Source organism: Rhineura floridana, chromosome 10, assembly GCF_030035675.1.
Source record: "Rhineura floridana isolate rRhiFlo1 chromosome 10, rRhiFlo1.hap2, whole genome shotgun sequence".
Lineage (NCBI taxonomy): Eukaryota > Metazoa > Chordata > Lepidosauria > Squamata > Rhineuridae > Rhineura > Rhineura floridana.
Window position 1 is genome coordinate 30,945,995 of NC_084489.1, and position 19,176 is coordinate 30,965,170.

Below are 19,176 nucleotides of genomic sequence, written 5' to 3' on the forward strand. Positions count from 1 at the left end.
TGTTTAGGAGAATGTCATGATAATTCATGACTACTGCATAAAAATCTGCACTTCATCTCTGCTCTTTGAACAAAGTTTCCAGACAGTTATGCATGAATTTTCCGTTAGTAAAATGTATCCCACATTTGTCTGATTTGCTGATGAGGAAGTTTTTCAGTACTAATAAATAATAATTTAAAAACTAGTAAGCTTCCACTTTATGGATAGTGTCATTACATAGTTTAGTAATTAGGTGGCATTAGGTGGATGGAGCCAGGAGTTACCTGTGTCTGTTCTGTTCTTGTTCAAGATAAATGATAAAGTTCTTGCCTTGTAGATGGTGTGTCTCTAAGCCTTCCATGACAAATCCCCATGGGTACTGGGGCGAGTGAAGCGTTTACATACTCTGCTCAATATTGTGCAAAAATGCAAAATAGTTGCTGCTGTCTACTATTATATGATGTCTCTAATTCTCTCTGCTCTGCCCACCAGGAGCATTCAATGGTTCACTGTACTTTGCTGTGCCAGGCTGTAGGCACAGGGGCAATGAGTGCTGTCCTGCTTTGCACTGCTTCTTTCACTAAGCGTCTGCTCTGATCAAGCTAGTGTATGAATTTTATTCTATCCTTTTTAAAACATGCTTAATTCTTCCATGCTGAGAGTTGGGGAACCTGTATTGCTTTGCTTAATTTTAATAACCCGGTATACTACACAATCCTTGATGCCTACTTTGGGTCCATGTCCAGATTGTGCCCTGATGAGACGAACCTATTGCTCTACCCTAGTTACGCTACTGAAGTCATATGGTAGAGTGTCAGGCCATATTTATTTATGTTTATGCATATATCTAAACAATAGTATACAGACAGTTTTGAAAGCAACAAACAGAACTTCACCCAAGCTTGCTCTGGATCCCTATAAGGATTCCGTTAATCACCTAAAAATATATGCATGCAACTGTGATTAACAAAACTGAGGCTTTAAACAAGCAGTATCAATTCCACAACAATACTATACTAGCTACTTTAGATGTCACATCTCTTTACATCAATATACCACATAATGATGGGATTCAGGTTTAAAATGAGTTCCTTAACACCATAGATACAAACAATTCTCCAACAGAGGTTCTCACAACTTTAGCAATACTAGCCCTGACTTGCAACAACTTTACATTCAATGGAGAACACTACCTGCAACTACAAGGCACAGCTATGGGAACTCACATGGCTCCATCATATGCGAATCTCTTTATGGGTAAACTGGAACAAGAGATCCTCCAAAAGGCCATTAACAAACCACTTATATGGTGGCGATACACCAAAAATTTTAGAATGCAAGGTGAAAGCTGCTCTTAAAATACTCTGAAGAAACAAGTCACCAGGAATACATGGCATACCAACAGAGTTGCTACAAGCTACTGAGACTGAATCTGTCCAAATTTTGACAAAAATTGGTCAAGAAATATGGAAAACTAAAAAATGGCCCACAGACTGGAAGCATTCCATATACATCCCAATTCCAAAGAAAGGGGATCCCAGGGAATGCAGTGATTATCAAACTATTGCCTTAATATCCCATGCAAATAAAGTAATGCTCAAGATTCTACAACAAAGGCTCTTACCATATATGGAGAGAGAAATGCCAGACGTCCAAGCTGGATTTAGAAAGGGAAGAGGCACCAGAGATCACATTGCAAACATACGTTGGATAATGGAACAGACCGAGGAATTTCAGAAGAAAATCACCCTGTGCTTTATAGATTACAGCAAAGCCTTTGACTGTGTAGATCATGAAAAACTATGGAATGCTTTAAAAGAAATGGGGGTGCCACAGCATCTGATTGTCCTGATGCACAACCTATACTCTGGACAAGAGACTACTGTAAGGACAGAATATGAAGAAACCAATTGGTTCCCCATCAGAAAGGGTGTGAGACAGGGGTGTATTTTATCACCCTATTTGTTTAATCTGTATGCAGAACATATTATACGGAAAGCGGGATTGGACCAAGATGAAGGAGGTGTGAAAATTGGAGGGAGAAACATCAATAATTTAAGATATGCAGACGATACCATACTACTAGCAGAAACCAGTAATGATTTGAAACGAATGCTGATGAAAGTTAAAGAGGAAAGCACAAAAGGAGGACTACAGCTGAACATCAAAAAGACTAAAGTAATGACAGTAGAAGATTTATGTAACTTTAAAGTCGACAAGGAGGACATTGAACTTATCAAGGATTATCAATACCTCGGCACAGTCATTAACCAAATGGGAGATAATAGTCAAGAAATCAGAAGAAGGCTAGGACTGGGGAGGGCAGCTATGAGAGAACTAGAAAAGGTCCTCAAATACAAAGATGTATCACTGAACACCAAAGTCAGGTTCATTCAGACCATGGTATTCCAGATCTCTATGTATGGATGTGAAAGTTAGACAGTGAAAAAAGTGGATAAGAGAATAATCAACTCATTTGAAATGTGGTGTTGGAGGAGAGCTTTGCGCATACCATGGACTGCGAAAAAGACCAATTGGGTGTTAGAACAAATTAAACCAGAGCTGTCACTAGCAGCTAAAATGATGAAACTGAGGTTATCATACTTTGGACACATAATGAGAAGACATGATTCACTAGAGAAGACAGACAGAAGGGAGTAGAAAAAGAGGAAGGCCAAACAAGAGATGGGTTGATTCCATAAAGGAAGCCACAGACCGGAACTTACAAGATCTGAACGGAGTGGTTCATGACAGATGCTCTTGGAGGTCACTGATTCATAGGGTTGCCATTACTCATAATTGATTTGAAGGCATATAACAACAACAACAAACCAAAACGTTTCGGGTTTCGGCTTCATCAGCTGTTAACATACAAATGCTGTTACCAAGGTGGTATAGAGCTTTGAGGATGGAACGCTCAGAGGGGCTTCATTTACAGAAGTTAAGTAATGCTTGTACTGTCCTCCAGGTTAAGACCATGTGGTGCCAATGTGTCCAGAGAATATATCCAAACATTCTCCCTTTCAGTCAGTGCTGCTGGATCTGTTGGCATCTCTATAGCTATTATAGAAATGTCCAACAGGCTGTGGCCCTCGGTATTAACATGTTTTGCAACTGGTTGCTCCACTTTTTTTTGTCAAGGTTGCTGATTTTTGTTTTCTGAAGTGTGTGCATAGGTCAGTTGTAGTTTTTCCTATGTACTGGATATGGCATCCTGGTCTTTTGCATTTGATGACATAAATTATATTGCAGGAGCTACAGGTGATGTTCTGTTTGATGTATTGCTGATAGGTGGCTTCAGTACAGCTCTCACTAACAGTCTGTGTAAATTAAGGAGGCTGGTGAAATGGTATAACAAGAGGCTTGTTGATGGCTCTAGCAAGATGTTCAGAGTTTGCTTGCAATGGGTAGCTCTACCTGATTGTTTAGTTTTTCCTATGTATTGGATATGACATCCTGGTCTTCGCATTCAATGATATAAATTATATTGCAGGGCCTGCCCGTGATGTTCTGTTTGATGTAATATGTTCCACCTGTCCTGGTGCTTTTGAAATTAGCTGTCTCCCTGAGGTACACACAGGTGATGCAGCGTTTGGAGTGGAGTTTTTTTTTAAAGATGTCTTGAAAGCTTAAAAAAATGTTTTTAAAGATGTTTTGTTTTAATGTATCTTAAAGTCTGTTTTATGATGTTTTAAAGTGTTTTTAGTGCTTTTGTTTGCCGCCCTGGGTTCCTGCTGGGAGGAAGGGTGTGATATAAATAAAATAATAAATAAATAAATAAATAAATAAATAATAAGGATGAGACCTAGGATTCCTGATAGGTTGCTTCAGCACAGCTCTCACCTAAAGTCTGTATAAATTAGGAGGCTGGAGTAATGATACAACAGGAGGCTTGTTGATGGCTCAAGCAAGATGTTCAGAATTTGCTAGCAATGGGTAGCTCTCCCTGATTGCTTGGTGATAGTTAGAAGATGCTGAATGGAAATTACCACAAATGGAATCCATTGTTCTTTCTTCTTTGACACCTCATTATGATGGAGGACTTTTTCTCTGGACAGAATGGAGGCTCAGTGGATGTTGCAATCAATATGTGCAGGATATCCTCCCAGAAGAAGGTGTTCTTTAAGTTCACTGATCCTTCTCTGGTATTTATCCTCATTGTTGCAAATTAGTTTGATTCTCAGAGCTAAGCTATGCACAATGTTTTTCTTTATATGCTTCGGATGACAGGATTTCCAGTTTAGATAGGTGTGGGCATCAGTGGGTTCGCTGTAGAGATCAGTAGCTATTTTGTTGTCTTCAGTGGTGAGAAGGACATCAAGGAAAGGTATTTGTGGATTATCATTTGTATTATTAAATGTAAACAATAGATGGATAGAGTTGATGTAATTTTTAAGTTGTTGTAAACAAAGGTATTACAAATATATTAAACAACAGCAATAAATATCTACTGCTTCCTTCTTATCTACAGATTTGTGACTTATCACAGACTATTATTATTATTTCTTTCATTTATTAATTGCTTCCCATAACGCATCCTGAAGTGATTTACAACATTTGCCCTTTCCTTGCCCCTCCCCTCTACTCTCAACTCTAGGGATGAGCTTCCCTAACCCATTGATTTGAATATGTCCAATTTATCTGGGTGATCTGTAAGGATGAGCATCTCCTTTTTTAACCTTGATGAGTCATTGCTTTTGTTACATGTCTTGGTAATACGTTTCTCTTTTCTGCAAAGACTGAGACAAATAAGACATTTACCCTCTTTATATGCCTTATTTGTTGCAAGTTCCCCATGTAACCCAGGGATTATCGTGGTTTGTGTATGTGTGTGTTTTAATCAGTGACTTGTTTTAATTTGTTTAATGCTTTTCTTTTTGTGTTTTGCCTTCCAAAATGTGAGCATGATTCAGGCAAATTTAAGCACTTTTAAGCCTCCTGATTTTATTAGAGAAATTAGGCACAGGCTTTAAAATGTTGCCTTGAAATCAGCAGGGCTTAAAAATGCTTAACATAGATGCTGGCAAGTGAATGTTCCTTGGCACACTTTAGTTCCCATAACCTTTATCTTTGGGTCTTAGATCATCAAACTTCTTTTGATTGTGCTAGTTTGGCCTCTTTATGTGCCTCCTACCTTTTAGTTAAGGAACTTATATCCCAGAACAATTGTGGTGTTCGTATATTTTTTCTAGTTCAACCTCTTCATTGACACCCACTTTCTTTTTCCCTGCAGGGTACATACCCAGTTACTTAGACAAGGACGAACTATGTGTTGTTTGTGGTGACAAAGCCACTGGATATCACTATCGCTGTATTACTTGTGAAGGTTGCAAGGTAAATAAGAGCAAAAGCAAAAGATCATGATTGTGGCCATGAGAAGAGCCAAAATAGGAATGTCTAATGTGCACTTAATTATAATTTATGAAGGATAAGCCTATGACTGTTAGTCATGATGGCTGTATATTACCTCCAATATCAGTGCTATCCTTTGAGCTTTTTCCATAGACATCTGGTTGGCCACTGTGAGAACAGAATGCTGGAGTAGCTACGCTTTTGGTCTGATCCAGCGAGGCTCTTCTTATGTTCTTGATTTATTTCATAATGCGTGTTGTTTTTTGTCTCTAAATAAACATTTCAGTTGTAAATATCCTGAATTATAAAACTGGGAAATGTTGGTGTTACTTTGCATATTTTTTTTTACATAGGGTTTTTTCCGAAGAACTATTCAGAAAAACCTTCATCCAACTTACTCCTGTAAATATGAAGGAAAATGTGTGATAGACAAAGTCACAAGAAACCAGTGCCAGGAATGTCGCTTCAAGAAATGCATCTATGTTGGCATGGCAACAGATTGTAAGCTTCTTTATTTTACTGATGTCTGTTTTCATTAGGTATGTTTATTGTAGTGCAATGTAATCGTCACTGTTTGTTTCATGGTTTGTTTGTTTGTTTGCTTGTTTGTTTGCTTCATTTTTATATTATATGATTATATCCTGACTGAGAATACCGGCTGTTATGCCCACCTAATTTTTCCATAGAGCTTTAATTTTCTGTTTACTCTTGAAAAGGCTGGGGTTTCTTCCGGTCCCAGCCAGTCTGTATGATATTAAGGAGATGAACAACTTCTAACACAGGAGTGGGGGTGTTATGGAGCAGTTTCTCGTAGGAGGAGAGGTAAATTAACATGTTTAAAGATTTGAAAGAATGGGAAGTTGGATGCTGTTGTTTTATGAGTCATCCTCCAGTTGTTTGTTTTATTTTTAGCTATAAAGAAAAGGAGCACTACTCCACTTCTAAAGAACCAGAGCATATGGCTGCAAGATTAACCCTTACTGAAGTTGCTTAGGATATTTGCAAAAGTATATTGATTGGTATAAATGGAGTAACTCAAAATAAAGTTCTGTCCGGACTCCAGCTGTCCGGAGTCTCATGCAGAGGTCATTTGTTTCTTGATCCTTTTAACTGGAAATGCCAGGGATTGAACCTGGGACCTTCCGCATAATGCAACCCATATGCTCTGCTACTCAGATACACTCCCTCCCTATACATTTGTGTACCCAAGGCAACGTTGGGCTTGTGTTTGTCAAAAAGCAGCTCCCATGCCACATTGCTTTTGTTACCATTGGGTTTTTTTAAAAAGCAGTTTGTGATAGGGAAGGTCTCCTTGGTTTCAAACACAATGTGGCAGAGGGGCTGTTTTTTTGACAAGCCCAGCATTGCCTTTGGTGATGTGTGTCTTTGGCTCCTTGTTGTCAAATTCTTTTCTAATCCCATCCATGTTGCTAGTAATAACAATGAGCTACGGTTCATTGTTGCATATTTTCCAGAATTGTATATTGACATCTGTCCAGTGATAGCAGACCATTATCTTCTTTATAAACCAAATTGTCAGTTAGCACTTACGGTCAGTCTGTGGGGTAGTCAAATGAGCATAACCACTAAAATATCTTCTGCATCTAAATTTAGCCTCTGAAAACTTGAACTACATTAATAAAATAGATGTGACAGTTGTACTACTGCTGCAATAGCACATCAATAATGAATAAATTCAGCTCACCCTACACTTTTGGATAATATAGCTTACAAAAATGGATAAGCCATATGAAGAGTATTCGCCCTTTCTCTGTAGCTCTTAAAGCAGCATTTTACAATGGAGCTATCTTCACTTTAACAAACATCAGGCTTAAGACTAGAGAAAAAATATTGTTTTGAGTGAGAGGGAGAAATCATACACGGTATTTGGTGCCTTTTTTTCTCCGAAATAAAATATTAACTTATTGGTGCCTTTTTTTCTTTGAAATAAAATATTAACTTAGTATGCTTTCTTTTCTTTGAGGATTCATTATTTAACATTTATATTTTCCTAACTGGGGGAGGTGACACAGCATTCTCACAAGTTGAAAGTGTGTGTGTGTGTGTGTGTGTGTGTTGCAGGGGACACTGGCTCGTGCTTTCCCAAATAATCTCACAGGCCTTGCATTCAGTAGCTGTGTGAAAGAGCTCTGTACTTGTAAGACCCTTCCACATGGGAAGAATCCCGGACCAATCATTTGTTCACACATTGGGCCACTTCACAGGGTCACCAAATGCACAACCAGAAGAGGATACAGCCAACACATGGGGATGGGGCAACCTGGCCCCATGACCCCTTCATGAATGCTCTCAACATGTGAATAGGTTTGGGTGAATTGCCCTAGTATTCTCCTACTATCTCTTATTTTAGTGTGTACATGATGTTAGCCAGGTTAGTATAAATACAACTGATTATTTAGTTTCTATATAAGACTAGCGTTCTAGGTTCTTTGCCTTATCTTTTGATCCTGGAGAAGTCTAATTTATTTTCCCATGTAGCTACCAGATCTACTTATATATCTGTACAAATGTGCATGTTCATTGAACTATCACTTGGGGGATGTTGACTTGAGATGATTGCACACCACAGAGGTTTTTGCAGTGGACACAGTAACAGTTCCCACTACAGAGACAGAGATAGAGATGGGCAGAGATATTGCCTTATATGAGTAAAGGCAGCAAAAGGGAACCAGACAGAATTGCAGTGGAGACCCAAACACACCAGGGAAAAAAGCTCATATGCAAATGACTGGGGTTTGGAGAGAGTGAGATTAGGAAATTAAAAAGGTCGGGATAGGAAGGAGGACTGAGACACTAATATACCTGTCCTAAGGAAGACTTTCTAGACTCGAGTGGATATGAGGTGGTCAAAGCTAGGGATGTGCCAGAATTCCACCCAATTCAGATTTTCCATTAATTTGCTTATTTGCTATCATTGTGAGCTGTCAGCAAGCATCACAATACAATTTTCCTGCCGTAGAATGGCAGGGCGGTCATGAGGGTTCTCAGAACTGAGATTCACGTGACAGAGGTGCCCCTCACAGGTAATGGTGGAGATGTTTCCCAGGAAATGTAAATTTAGACTTAAGCCAATTACCAGTGAAATAAGCTTACTGTCTTATTGTCAGTGGAGACTCTTCCACTAAGTGCACTAAGTGCAGTCCTCCCAATGTGAATGTCAAGCAATTTTAAATTTTCCCCTAGAATGTCAAAGCCACACACTCTTTCCTGCCCCACATACTTTTTCTACTTCTATGAACTTACAAAAGCTTGTGGAAACATTTTTGTCAATCTCTTGTTCTCTGGCCAATCAGTTCTCTGCAATACTCAGCCAGTTGTAATCCAAAAATATAGCTATGGCAAAGGGATCCCTCCCACATGTCTCTGGGCAGAAAAGCCATGTGACTGACACTTGATAATTAGGAGGACTATAGGCTTTTCAGTCCCTGCTGTGAATGTTCCATTCCCTCTGTTGTTATATGTGTGATCCAGCAACCACAGTATCAGATTAGGGAGGACAGATAGACAAACAGCCCTGCCCCATCTGGTAGAATCATACATCTGAGCATGCTCAGAACTGTTTCCTTGAAGGTCATAGCTTTTAACATGTCCTGGTCATCAGAGGAGTGACAGAAAGTGTTTCTTACTTTGAGGAGCTTTCCCCCCTTTGTTTAGTACTTGTTGTTGTTGTTTTTTACAATAATTTTTATTCAAATTTTCATAAAACAAACAAAACAAAGTCATAAAACATTCCAAGACAAAAAACAAAACAAAACAAAAATGATTAAACAAAAAAATAAAATGTTGACTTCCCATTTGTCGCAGATCAGTTATAGGTCTACAATATATAACAATCCTGTCTCTTAAATTATATTATAAAATCACTTTCCTCCAGTAGTTATCTTAATTAATCATCAAATCTCATAAACATTACTTTATTCTTTCCACAAAAAGTCAAAGAGAGGTTTCAATTCTTTAAGAAATATATCTATCAATTTTTCTCCAAATGAACACGTCGATTAATCCATCTCGTTAATAATAATAACAATCTTGTTGTCATAACCATAGTCCAAATAAACGTATCGATTAACCCATCTCATCAAATCTGTTAGGTCCAATAATTTCAATAGCCATTATTCCATTATCAATATTAATTCCATCTTCCATCTTCAATAGTCCTGTTAAGTCCAGTAATTTCAGTGTCCAATCTTCCATTATCAGTATTCCATAATAATCTTGCTGTCATTGCCATAGTCATATAATAAGAGTCTGATGGGAATTTCCTCTATCCCAAATATTTTCTTGCCATCGATTCTGAATAAGTTGCTGAAATATTGTTGAAAAGTCATATCTCTGTTCTTCTTTTTTACAAAATGCACTGGCTCATCTCTTGAGAGTTTTTCCATTGTCACATGGCTGCAGTTAATTCCATAGATTTTCTCTATATCAAGCTCCATCACGTCATTCCAGTCCAGAAAATTATCCAAGCCATTGATAACTTTATCTCTAATATCTTCATTAATTTCTTCAGAGACAACGTTAAATTCCAAACAGTAGATTTTATTTCTAATATCCATAAACTCCAGATCCTTTTCCAATTCCACATTTGTTCCAATCTCCGGGGCTTGTATCTTCCCTTTATTTTTTCTTTTCTCATCTCTGATCTCATTCTCCTCTCTCACAGGATCCCCTATTTCTTTAAGCTCCTGCGTCATTTTGCTCAGTTCAATTTTCAGCTCCTTACTGCCCTGTCGCAGGGTTTGTTTCGTTATCTCAATCTCATCCATTATTTTCTGAAACATAATTACTTCCAGATTCTCAGCCACTTTCTTGATTGCCATTCTTAAAACCACGAAAACAAAACAAAACAAAAATAAAGAAGAACCACTTCTTATTTCAGCAACAATTGGGTTAATATTCCAGGCTTGATGACATCACAGTATAAACAGAGCAGCCTGCCTTATCTCTCTATGTTCAAGAATACAAAACAAATTTAGTTCCCAGCATCAAAACAGTTAGTGGCGTCGTGAAGAAGCAGATTCGTCAAAATAAAATAGACCAAAAAGAGAATAGTCCCAGACAATATAATGTTCCAAAGTTCATATTTTTTATTTTTTTCTCCTCGGAATAGAAATCCCTCTTCTGTTTATATCTTTAGAATGCACTTCCAGGACAGCTTTTTGCAATAGAAACAGAGATAAGCTATTAATTTCATGAATAACAGAGAAGAGTTATAGCTCACCCAGAAGTTCTTTAAAGCTGATTCATTTGACAAATCTCTTTTTGCTGCAACAATTTAAACCAAGTAAAAAAAAAAAATAGAACGAAGGGTGCTTGCCTGTTAGTACGTTTTCTCTTTGAAGAAAAGATAAACGTGTCGCATTATCAGATAGAGCTTGTTCGGAAGTCCGTCTGGCATTGCTGGCTGAACCTTCTCTCATAAATTAATGAAATCCAGTCCTCCCAACAAAAACAGGCTTTTGAGGTTGATCTCTACGTTTCTCCCTGCCTGGGAGAAATTTTATCAGTCAAAAAGAATGTTCTGACTGATTTATATCTGAATAAGCTTCTTGTGAGGCGGGAGCCCGTCTCAAAAGCAGGCACAAGCGAAGTCACCCTTCCCGGAAGTCTGTTTAGTACTTGTTTTGTGACCTTTCTCTCTCTCTCTCTCTCTGTGTGTGTGTGTGTGTGTGTGAGAGAGAGAGAGAGAGAGAGAGAGAGAGAGAGAGAGAATTGACACAGAGTGTCTCTTTCTGTAACAAATCTTTAATCTTATGTTGCATTTATTTTGTGAATTGGAGAATGGGGAGAAGAAATGGTAGATAGCTTGTGTATGCACTGCAACCCCCCCCCTCTGCATTCACTCATTAAAAGCTGCAGCAGCTGCTAGGTGCAGCAGGGCAGGTTGATCTGAGCCCCACGTAGTTCCAGAGTATTTTCAGAAAAGGTGTGTGGATCTGCTTCCAATAAGCCCCTCTCCTAACAAGCACAGAATTTTTTGAATGCATAATGGAGGAAAATGCTGCTGCTATTGTTTCTTATTTGCTTTTTTGTGAGTTTGTCAGTGAATTTCTAAAATGAAATATTTGGACTCTGTGCTTGTCTAGATATCACATTGATTGACTCCACATTCTTCCCCAAACCTGGAAGATATTCTCCCTTATCTCAGACATAAGATGCTAATTAAGATTACTCTCTTGTGTGATGTACTCTGCACATGAGCAGAGATTAGTACTTCACATTTTCAGGACTGAGCAAATATTGCAGATATGTTCTGATGTGCTCTAACTCAATGAAATAATCATTTTTTGTCTGTTGCTTGGAATAATTGGTTTGAATTTACAGAATAAAGTGTTCTGAATAATTAAAAGATGACATTGATTTTTAGGGGCAAGGAAAACTGCCTGCAACTGGAAGCAAGTGTTCACATTTTAAACGTTTCTGTGTGGTTGTTTAGTTTTTTGGCAATGAATATGTAGGTGTAATCAATACATGAATTTTAAAAAGTATGCCATATGGTATGTCTTAATTTCTAAATAAGAGGTATGGAGTCAATCTTGTCTGAAAATCATACTTGAACCCTCTTACATGGAAGCTCTCCCCCTATCCATAGATGTGCTGGTTTTAGTGAGAAGAAAATGGCACTCTGCACATTCCTAAATAAGTGCTGTACAAGTTCTGTTGTGATGAAAAGTGCAAGGTTAAAAACTGCAGCCCTACCAAGTCAAAATGTTACTGGCCCTACTGTTTATGAGTCCTATTCCAGAGTTAATTAATAACTAAGAAAGGGGGTCTACTTGCATTAGATATGGGAAAGATTTCTGAGACTAGTTAGGCTTTCACATGTATGTTATCCAGTGGCTTATTATGCACATCTGCTATTGTGGATTAATTCCCTGTATAGCAGCTACTAAGGAGAGATACTACTATGGCTTCCCCTGATAGGAGGATATTTGGTTGCATGAACTACTGTGGCTTTCCCTGGAATATTACTATGTTCATTACTCAGAGCAAAGCCAAAACAAGCCCATAATTTCAGAGCATACGAAGAGTTCTGGTTGAACCAAGCTTCTTGATAACAAAAGGATCTTTTAAACATGCTTGACTACTTCTGCTGAGAATAGGTCTGAGAATAACAGTCAGGGTTTTGCAATATATGGGGAAGCATTTTGTTGTCAATTTCAGTTATTTGAAATTTAATAGATTGTGGAGGGTGTGCATGGTTGTGTGTGTGAAAGTGACAAATTTTGCACAGGTTAATCAAAATTCTTTTCAGCTCCCAAAATAGATAACCCTAATCTCAAGAACAGATTACACAGTTGCAAGAAGAGCCTGCAATCTGTTTTTCTGTAATATGATCTTTCCTTGTTAGTGGTGTTGGATGACAGCAAGCGGCTAGCAAAAAGAAAACTAATTGAGGAAAATCGAGAGAAGAGACGTCGGGAAGAGTTGCAGAAGACAATTGGAATGAAACCTGAGCCCACAGATGAAGAGTGGGAGCTTATCAAAATTGTTACTGAAGCACATGTGGCCACCAATGCACAAGGAAGCCATTGGAAACAGAAAAGGAAATTTCTGGTAGGTACCACAATGGTGTAAAGTGCTCTCAGAGCCATTCCTCACTTAACATGATTTTTAACATCATTTACTCTTCACTTGATGGATGGATTGGGTGAAAAGCATTGCCCTTTAAAGTTCTTCCCTTTAAAGTTTCTATGTAAATTAAAAACTAAAGAGACCTGATGGATGTAACCAAAGGTCCACCTGGTCCAACATCCTGCTTCCATAATGGTTAACCATATGCTTCTAGGAAGCCCACAACCTTCCATGAAGGCAACTGGATACTTCACTATATCTATCCCTTGCAACTGGGTGTCAGTGGCACACAGAGCATGGAGATGCCATATAGCCATCAAGACTAATAGATTTAGAGTGTAATCCTAACATCCTCTCATGCTGATGCCTGATGGGAGGGTTTAGGATGGTGCAAAGAATCCTCTTCATTGGTATGGGAAGGGGAGGCTTCATCATGGCTTAGACCCCAAGCTGTATGAGTGGCAAGCTCCCACCGGTAGTTTTCCCACCAGTGGTAGGGTTTGGAAAGCCCCAAAATGGGATGGGATGCCAAAATAGGAAACAGCACCAGCAGGTTTGGATTCCCCAAGGGACCCAATCCTAGGGTTCCTCAGCTACACTAGTCTGGAGTTGGCATAGCAAAAACAAGCAAAAAATCCCTAGCACTGTCCTCTGTCCTGCTTGGCACATGCCAGCAGAGCATCAATCCAATGGTGGGTCTGTTCTATGCCTTTTCAGCCCCTCATTACAATTGCTCAGTTGTCCTGCATTAATTTGTCTAATCCTCCTTTGCTGTCATCTATACTAGGTGATATTACCGCATTTTGTGACAGTGAAATCCATAAAAGAAATTGCAACACACCATTGCATATAGACAAAAAGTTGTGTTTCATATGTTTGTGCAATAGGAAGTAAAAAACCCCACAATAGCATCTGTACATAAAGTTGAGTTTCACATGGTTACTGCAAGAAGTAAACAAAAATTCTTAATAGAGATCCACTAGTGGAGCTCCATGGAAACAGCTGATGTCAGTGGAACTATCTCAGCATATGGCCTGTTTATTGCCATATTGTTCCTACCAAGCTTTGATATTCCATTTATTTAGATCAATGGAAGCTAGAAATAGAAAATAGCATCTTAGTATTACATGTTTATTCCTTAACCAGAGACATTTTCCTATTACAAGAGTTCCTTCTGGATAAGAAATGTTTACCTTTGCATAATGGCAAATCAGTATAAGTTTATCTTCTGGATCCCACCACCACAAAACTCAGGATACGGGGCAGAATCTAGAAAGCCAAAGCTGAACCCAAGCATATCTGACCCTGTTACTGCTTTGGGAATTTGTTAAAATTGAAAAGTGAATTCTAAATGCCTAACATAAAATGTAATAACTATTTTCCTGCATTTCTGCAATTTTAACAGTGTAATCCAGGACCATGATACAAAAGCTTATGTATGTATGTTGACACAGAGCTTCACATGAGCAGGGGCTTTTCCATGCACTGAGAAGGTCCATATGCTCATTGTGTGTGATGTTTTCCCTGACACTGAAGCAAATGGCCCACAGATGTCTAACTGGTTGCTGTTAGAAAAAGAATCCTGGATAGATGGCCTGTAATCTCATCCAACAAGGCGTTATGGTCTTCTTGTGTTCTTATGAAGCTCCATTCACACAGAGCTCCATGTATGCATCAAAGCTCTGATGTGCTTTGGATCACAACACAAATGTTTGGATAGCACATAGATTCTATACAAATGCACATTACATTTTTATGCTATCCAGATAAATAATAGGAATCAATCATCAACAGGTCTTGTTTAATAATAATCATTTTTCTGAACTTCAGAGGAGAATGCCTGCCATTATGGGCAGCACCCAAAATGACAGCACCACACGCAAAGAGAGAGGTACCAGCAGACTCATGGAAACCTTGAAATATTTAGGGAGGAAAACTCTAAGGGGGAATCCCCCCCCCAAACAGCCGCATACTAACTCAGTGGTATGGAATGTAGAGAAAGTCCTATTTGGGGCTTTGTTTCTCCATCCCATGGTGAGAGGGAAAGCCAGGCATTGTGTGCAGGCCCTGCCCTTATCATCACAGCCCTTGCCAGCCCCCCCTCCCACTGCCCAGTGCCCATCCATTTGGGACATGTCCGCCAAGAAAAAGCCTGCCAATTATGTATAGGCATGTGAGTGGGAGTCCTGATCACACAGAGAGTTTGGTAGGCCTCCCTTCTGCAGACCTGCTCTCAGTGGCTGGACAGTGAGGGTAGGACTGGCCAAGAATACAATGGCATGGCCAGAGCCAGTGTGTATGACTTCTCCATCTCTCCACGGGATGTTAGTTGTGTGGAGAGAACAGCACCTGAACAAGGCCTGAGAAGGGGAAAAGTGACAACCAGTGGAAATGGGGAGTGGAATGGAGAGGAAAGAGAAAGAATAGACATACAGGCACAGAGACAATAATCTTACGGTCTTTCTTTTTTTAATCCATGCTAATGCAATTTCCAAATCAAATGATGTTCATTCTCCACATTGCAGATTGGAAGGGGCTGCAGCTAAGGGAGAGTGGCTGGCTTATGACAGCCCTGTAGTATAGTTCACACTGAATATTACAGGTCAGACTCAGTGGTTTATAAAGGCCTGTAGTGTTGTACAGTGGTATTAAGCCCCTGTTGCAGGCTGGGAATTGAGCTGAAGCTTAAAGAATATAACAGCTCTGCAGCATTATCCATTGCTTTTTTCCCTACATTGCAAGTTGTTCTGAGAGAGTAATATACAACAACCTTGCATTGTAGCTCCCTGTTATACCCCCATTGTAGGCTGGAGGGCTGTGCTGGGAGAGAGTAGCTTCCAGCAACCATTGTTAACATTGCAGGTCAGAGGTGTGGTTGAGGCTAGCTTAGATTTCCAGTCAAAAATCCTCCATACCTCTCAGGTTGCAGCAAAAGGCAGTCTACTTAAATTGCCCCTCAGATCTCTCAGGCCTGCGAAGCCAAATGAAGCACACAATTGGATTCAGAAGCCTCGTGCTCCAATGATTTGCCTGCAGACTAGTTGCATTATAAAATTTTCAAAAACTAACTAACCAAATACATTTTGTACTTGAAATAAGACCCAGGTTAGGGGAGGGTCTTGTGTCTTTGAACCCAGGATTTTCAGAAGTACTATTTTTATTTTTTATTTTAGTAAATAAATACCCAATTTTGGTGGAAAAACCAGAGCTTAGCAAAGTTACTTTTTTGAACTACAACTCCCATCAGCCCCAGCCAGCATGGCCACTGGATTGGGCTGATGGGAGTTGTAGTTCAAAAAAGTAACTTTTCCAAGCTCTGGGAAAAACAACCCAATGAACTATGAGTACGCCCAGAGGGGCATATAATGCTGACTCACTGTTGGGGGAAGAATAGAATACTGTGGGGTGGAATAGAATGGAGTGTCTGGAAATCTGAACAGGAGCACTTCATGCTGTAAAATTTTGTTGCAGACCCTGCTGGCTTCTATTCAAACATTTAATTTAGTAATGAATATAGAGTTGCAATATTGTTTTGTTTCCTAATACAGTAGTGGAAAATATCCATGATTGAAATTTCAGTGTGAATTTAGGAGAAAGGATGCAAATAAATTCAGAGACAAAGTAGAAAGTTTATTTAACATTAGCCTTTTTTATCTGAATTCCTGAACTTAATTTCACCCCCAAAACCAAGTCATCAAATGTTGAGTGAATATAACCCATGCTGGTTCCTATTCTGTCTCTTTTTCTTATCTGTCAGGTTAGCCCAGCTATAGAAATAGCCTTTGGCCATTCTCAGCTTTCTATGAAGACTAACTGTTCCACTAGCAAACAACAGCAACAAACTATAGCAAAGGTCAGAAAGCCCACTCCTGTGACAAAGTCAATGCTGAAGGTCTTTTCTTCCTTTTGGTTTCAGGGGAGGATGTGTTTTCCTAGGTGGGCTAGAGAGACAGATCTTGCTTTAAGCTTTCAGGGACACGCAGCGAAATTGTTCCTGCAAGATTACATAAATGGACAAGAATAAGTCGCTACATGTGCAAAATACTCCACTGCCTACGCAGATGAGTACTGGCATGTCAGAAACTTGTGTGTATAGTAGTTTTTCTTATACAATTGCTTTTTTTGAATACACTCTTGAAAAGTTAATTTTGCTAAATACCTATGGGCTTTCTTATAATAATAATAAAAAAGGTAGTGATGGGCTTAAACTGCCATCATTTGACAAAGGTTTAAGGAGATTCCAGGTCCACTGCAAATGAATTGTCTCATTACAATTTTGTTCTTTTCTGTTCTTAGCCAGAGGATATTGGACAAGCACCAATAGTAAATGCCCCAGAAGGCGGGAAAGTAGATTTAGAAGCCTTCAGCCAGTTTACAAAAATTATCACACCAGCAATCACAAGAGTGGTGGATTTTGCTAAAAAGTTGCCTATGTTCTGTGAGGTACGAATTTCTTTCCAGATTAGCCTCTCTCTCTTTTTTTTCCTTTTTGCTTTCTGCTGACCTTTTTACATGTAAATGTGACATTTGTTTAACATGGAATTTTATATTATTTTGCAATAGAGTTAAAACAAAGACAACAAAACACATATACACATAACAATACAAAAGGAATGAGACTCACAGATACAGTCTTACTATATCATGTCTGTGGGATAACTAGCTCACTAACTATATCATATATAAGTTATATATATCATAGTCAGAAAAAAATATAGACACCTGTATTGATTCAGATTTAATCAAAAGCTTAAAGGGCTTCCACATAGGAGATAAACAGAAACCATGGTACTATAAAAAAAAATTTTTTTTTAAAGGAGTATTGCTTGCTGTACTTTCTTAGTAAATACATAATCATAGTCTCCTAAATTTTATAATCTACTGCTGTTTATATGGTTTCTTTAGAGACTTCCAGCTATTTCCTATACACAACATTGTCCATGAATACAATTACTTAAGAAGGTCTTTATGCAAAACCCGAAGGTCATTAGATTCAAAATGATGAAGGATCATAACTTTAAGAGTTACCTGTGGCCTAATGTGGCACAATTCCTGTCTGTAATCAGCAATATATTTTAGAACTCCTGCGCTATTAAGACAGTACAGTGAGAATATAAGCCAATCTGACCACAATACCCACTATAGTTGGACATATTTGACGAAGCCTTGCGGGGGTAATGTCCAACATGTGTTCTTTATATTAGTGCTCATTGATTAAATTTCAAAAGAACCCTAGATACGCCAGCAGGCATTGTTTTCCAAAGACTTCCCGAAGTCATTCTCCCATGCCCATAAATAGGATGGATTGTTTTCCAACAATAGCGTTTGGAGGAAATTATGAATAGATGAAACCAGATCTTTAGTGGAAGAAACAGCACTTTCTATGAAGGATAACTTAACAACATGAATTATTTCAAAGTGCTATGAAATACATGTTAGGCTTTTCAATACTGCACTTGTGATTTACCTGAATGTTACTTTCATCAATATGCCTTCTCAAACCCCAGAGTAATGTTCTTACATTGCTTGTGTGTGTGACATCCTTGTCTCGGCACACTCATCAGTTGATGTACCAAATCTTTGGACTGGGCCATTAAAAGACATGATACCACTCAAATGCATCTTCTTCTTCCAGTGGAATGAGTGCTTTATTATAAGTGCCAAGGAATAAAAATGATGCATAAGTGTTCAGGAATAAAAATGAAGTATAGAGTCCAACTAGAATTAGACTGAAGTCATCTACCATTCATTTATTGTTCCTATATACAAGGCTATTTTTTTCGCCATGTCATTGTCATTTTTATAGCAAGTTCATATGGTTAGGAACAAACCTGAACAAGTGCATTTTATGGTGGGTAAAATTTCCTGTCATGGATAAATGGCCTTCTGGCCATTGGACATTCTGCTGTTTTTGACAAAGCTGTGGAATAGACAGAATTTCCAAACTTTGCATGTGAGAAGGCAGTTCATCAAGTAATCAGGTCTTAGCCATTAAGAGTTTAAAATTCATCACCAGCACTTTGAATTGTGTCTGGAAACAAATTGGAAACCCATTCAGCTGTTTTAGCAAGGGAGTCCCATGCTTCCTATATGTGGCACCTGTTTCCAGTCAGGGTGACTCATTCTAGACCAACTGTATCGTTTCAGAGAAGTCTTCAAAGACAGCCCCATGCAGAGCTCATTGCAATTATCCGGATGTAATGTAACTAAATGAATGTTCCTTCACTAAGGGCATTCTTTGGATACACT

The 19,176-nt window shown here is 38.7% G+C and overlaps 1 protein-coding gene across 28 annotated transcripts in view; it reads left to right on the top strand.

Annotated features, from left to right (window-relative positions):
• The window catches only part of THRB (thyroid hormone receptor beta), a 382,718-nt gene that overhangs the window by 357,154 nt on the left and 6,388 nt on the right, over positions 1–19,176 (top strand). For 26 of the 28 annotated variants that reach the window (XM_061587712.1, XM_061587724.1, XM_061587730.1 and 23 more), the window contains 5 exons: positions 5,213–5,313; positions 5,685–5,832; positions 12,704–12,909; positions 16,685–16,780; positions 17,224–17,370. In XM_061587712.1, coding sequence (XP_061443696.1) covers positions 5,213–5,313; positions 5,685–5,832; positions 12,704–12,909; positions 16,685–16,780; positions 17,224–17,370 — 698 coding nt within the window. The remainder of the gene's footprint in view (positions 1–5,212; positions 5,314–5,684; positions 5,833–12,703; positions 12,910–16,684; positions 16,781–17,223; positions 17,371–19,176) is intronic. The other 2 variants (XM_061587734.1, XM_061587735.1) reach the window with 2 other exon arrangements.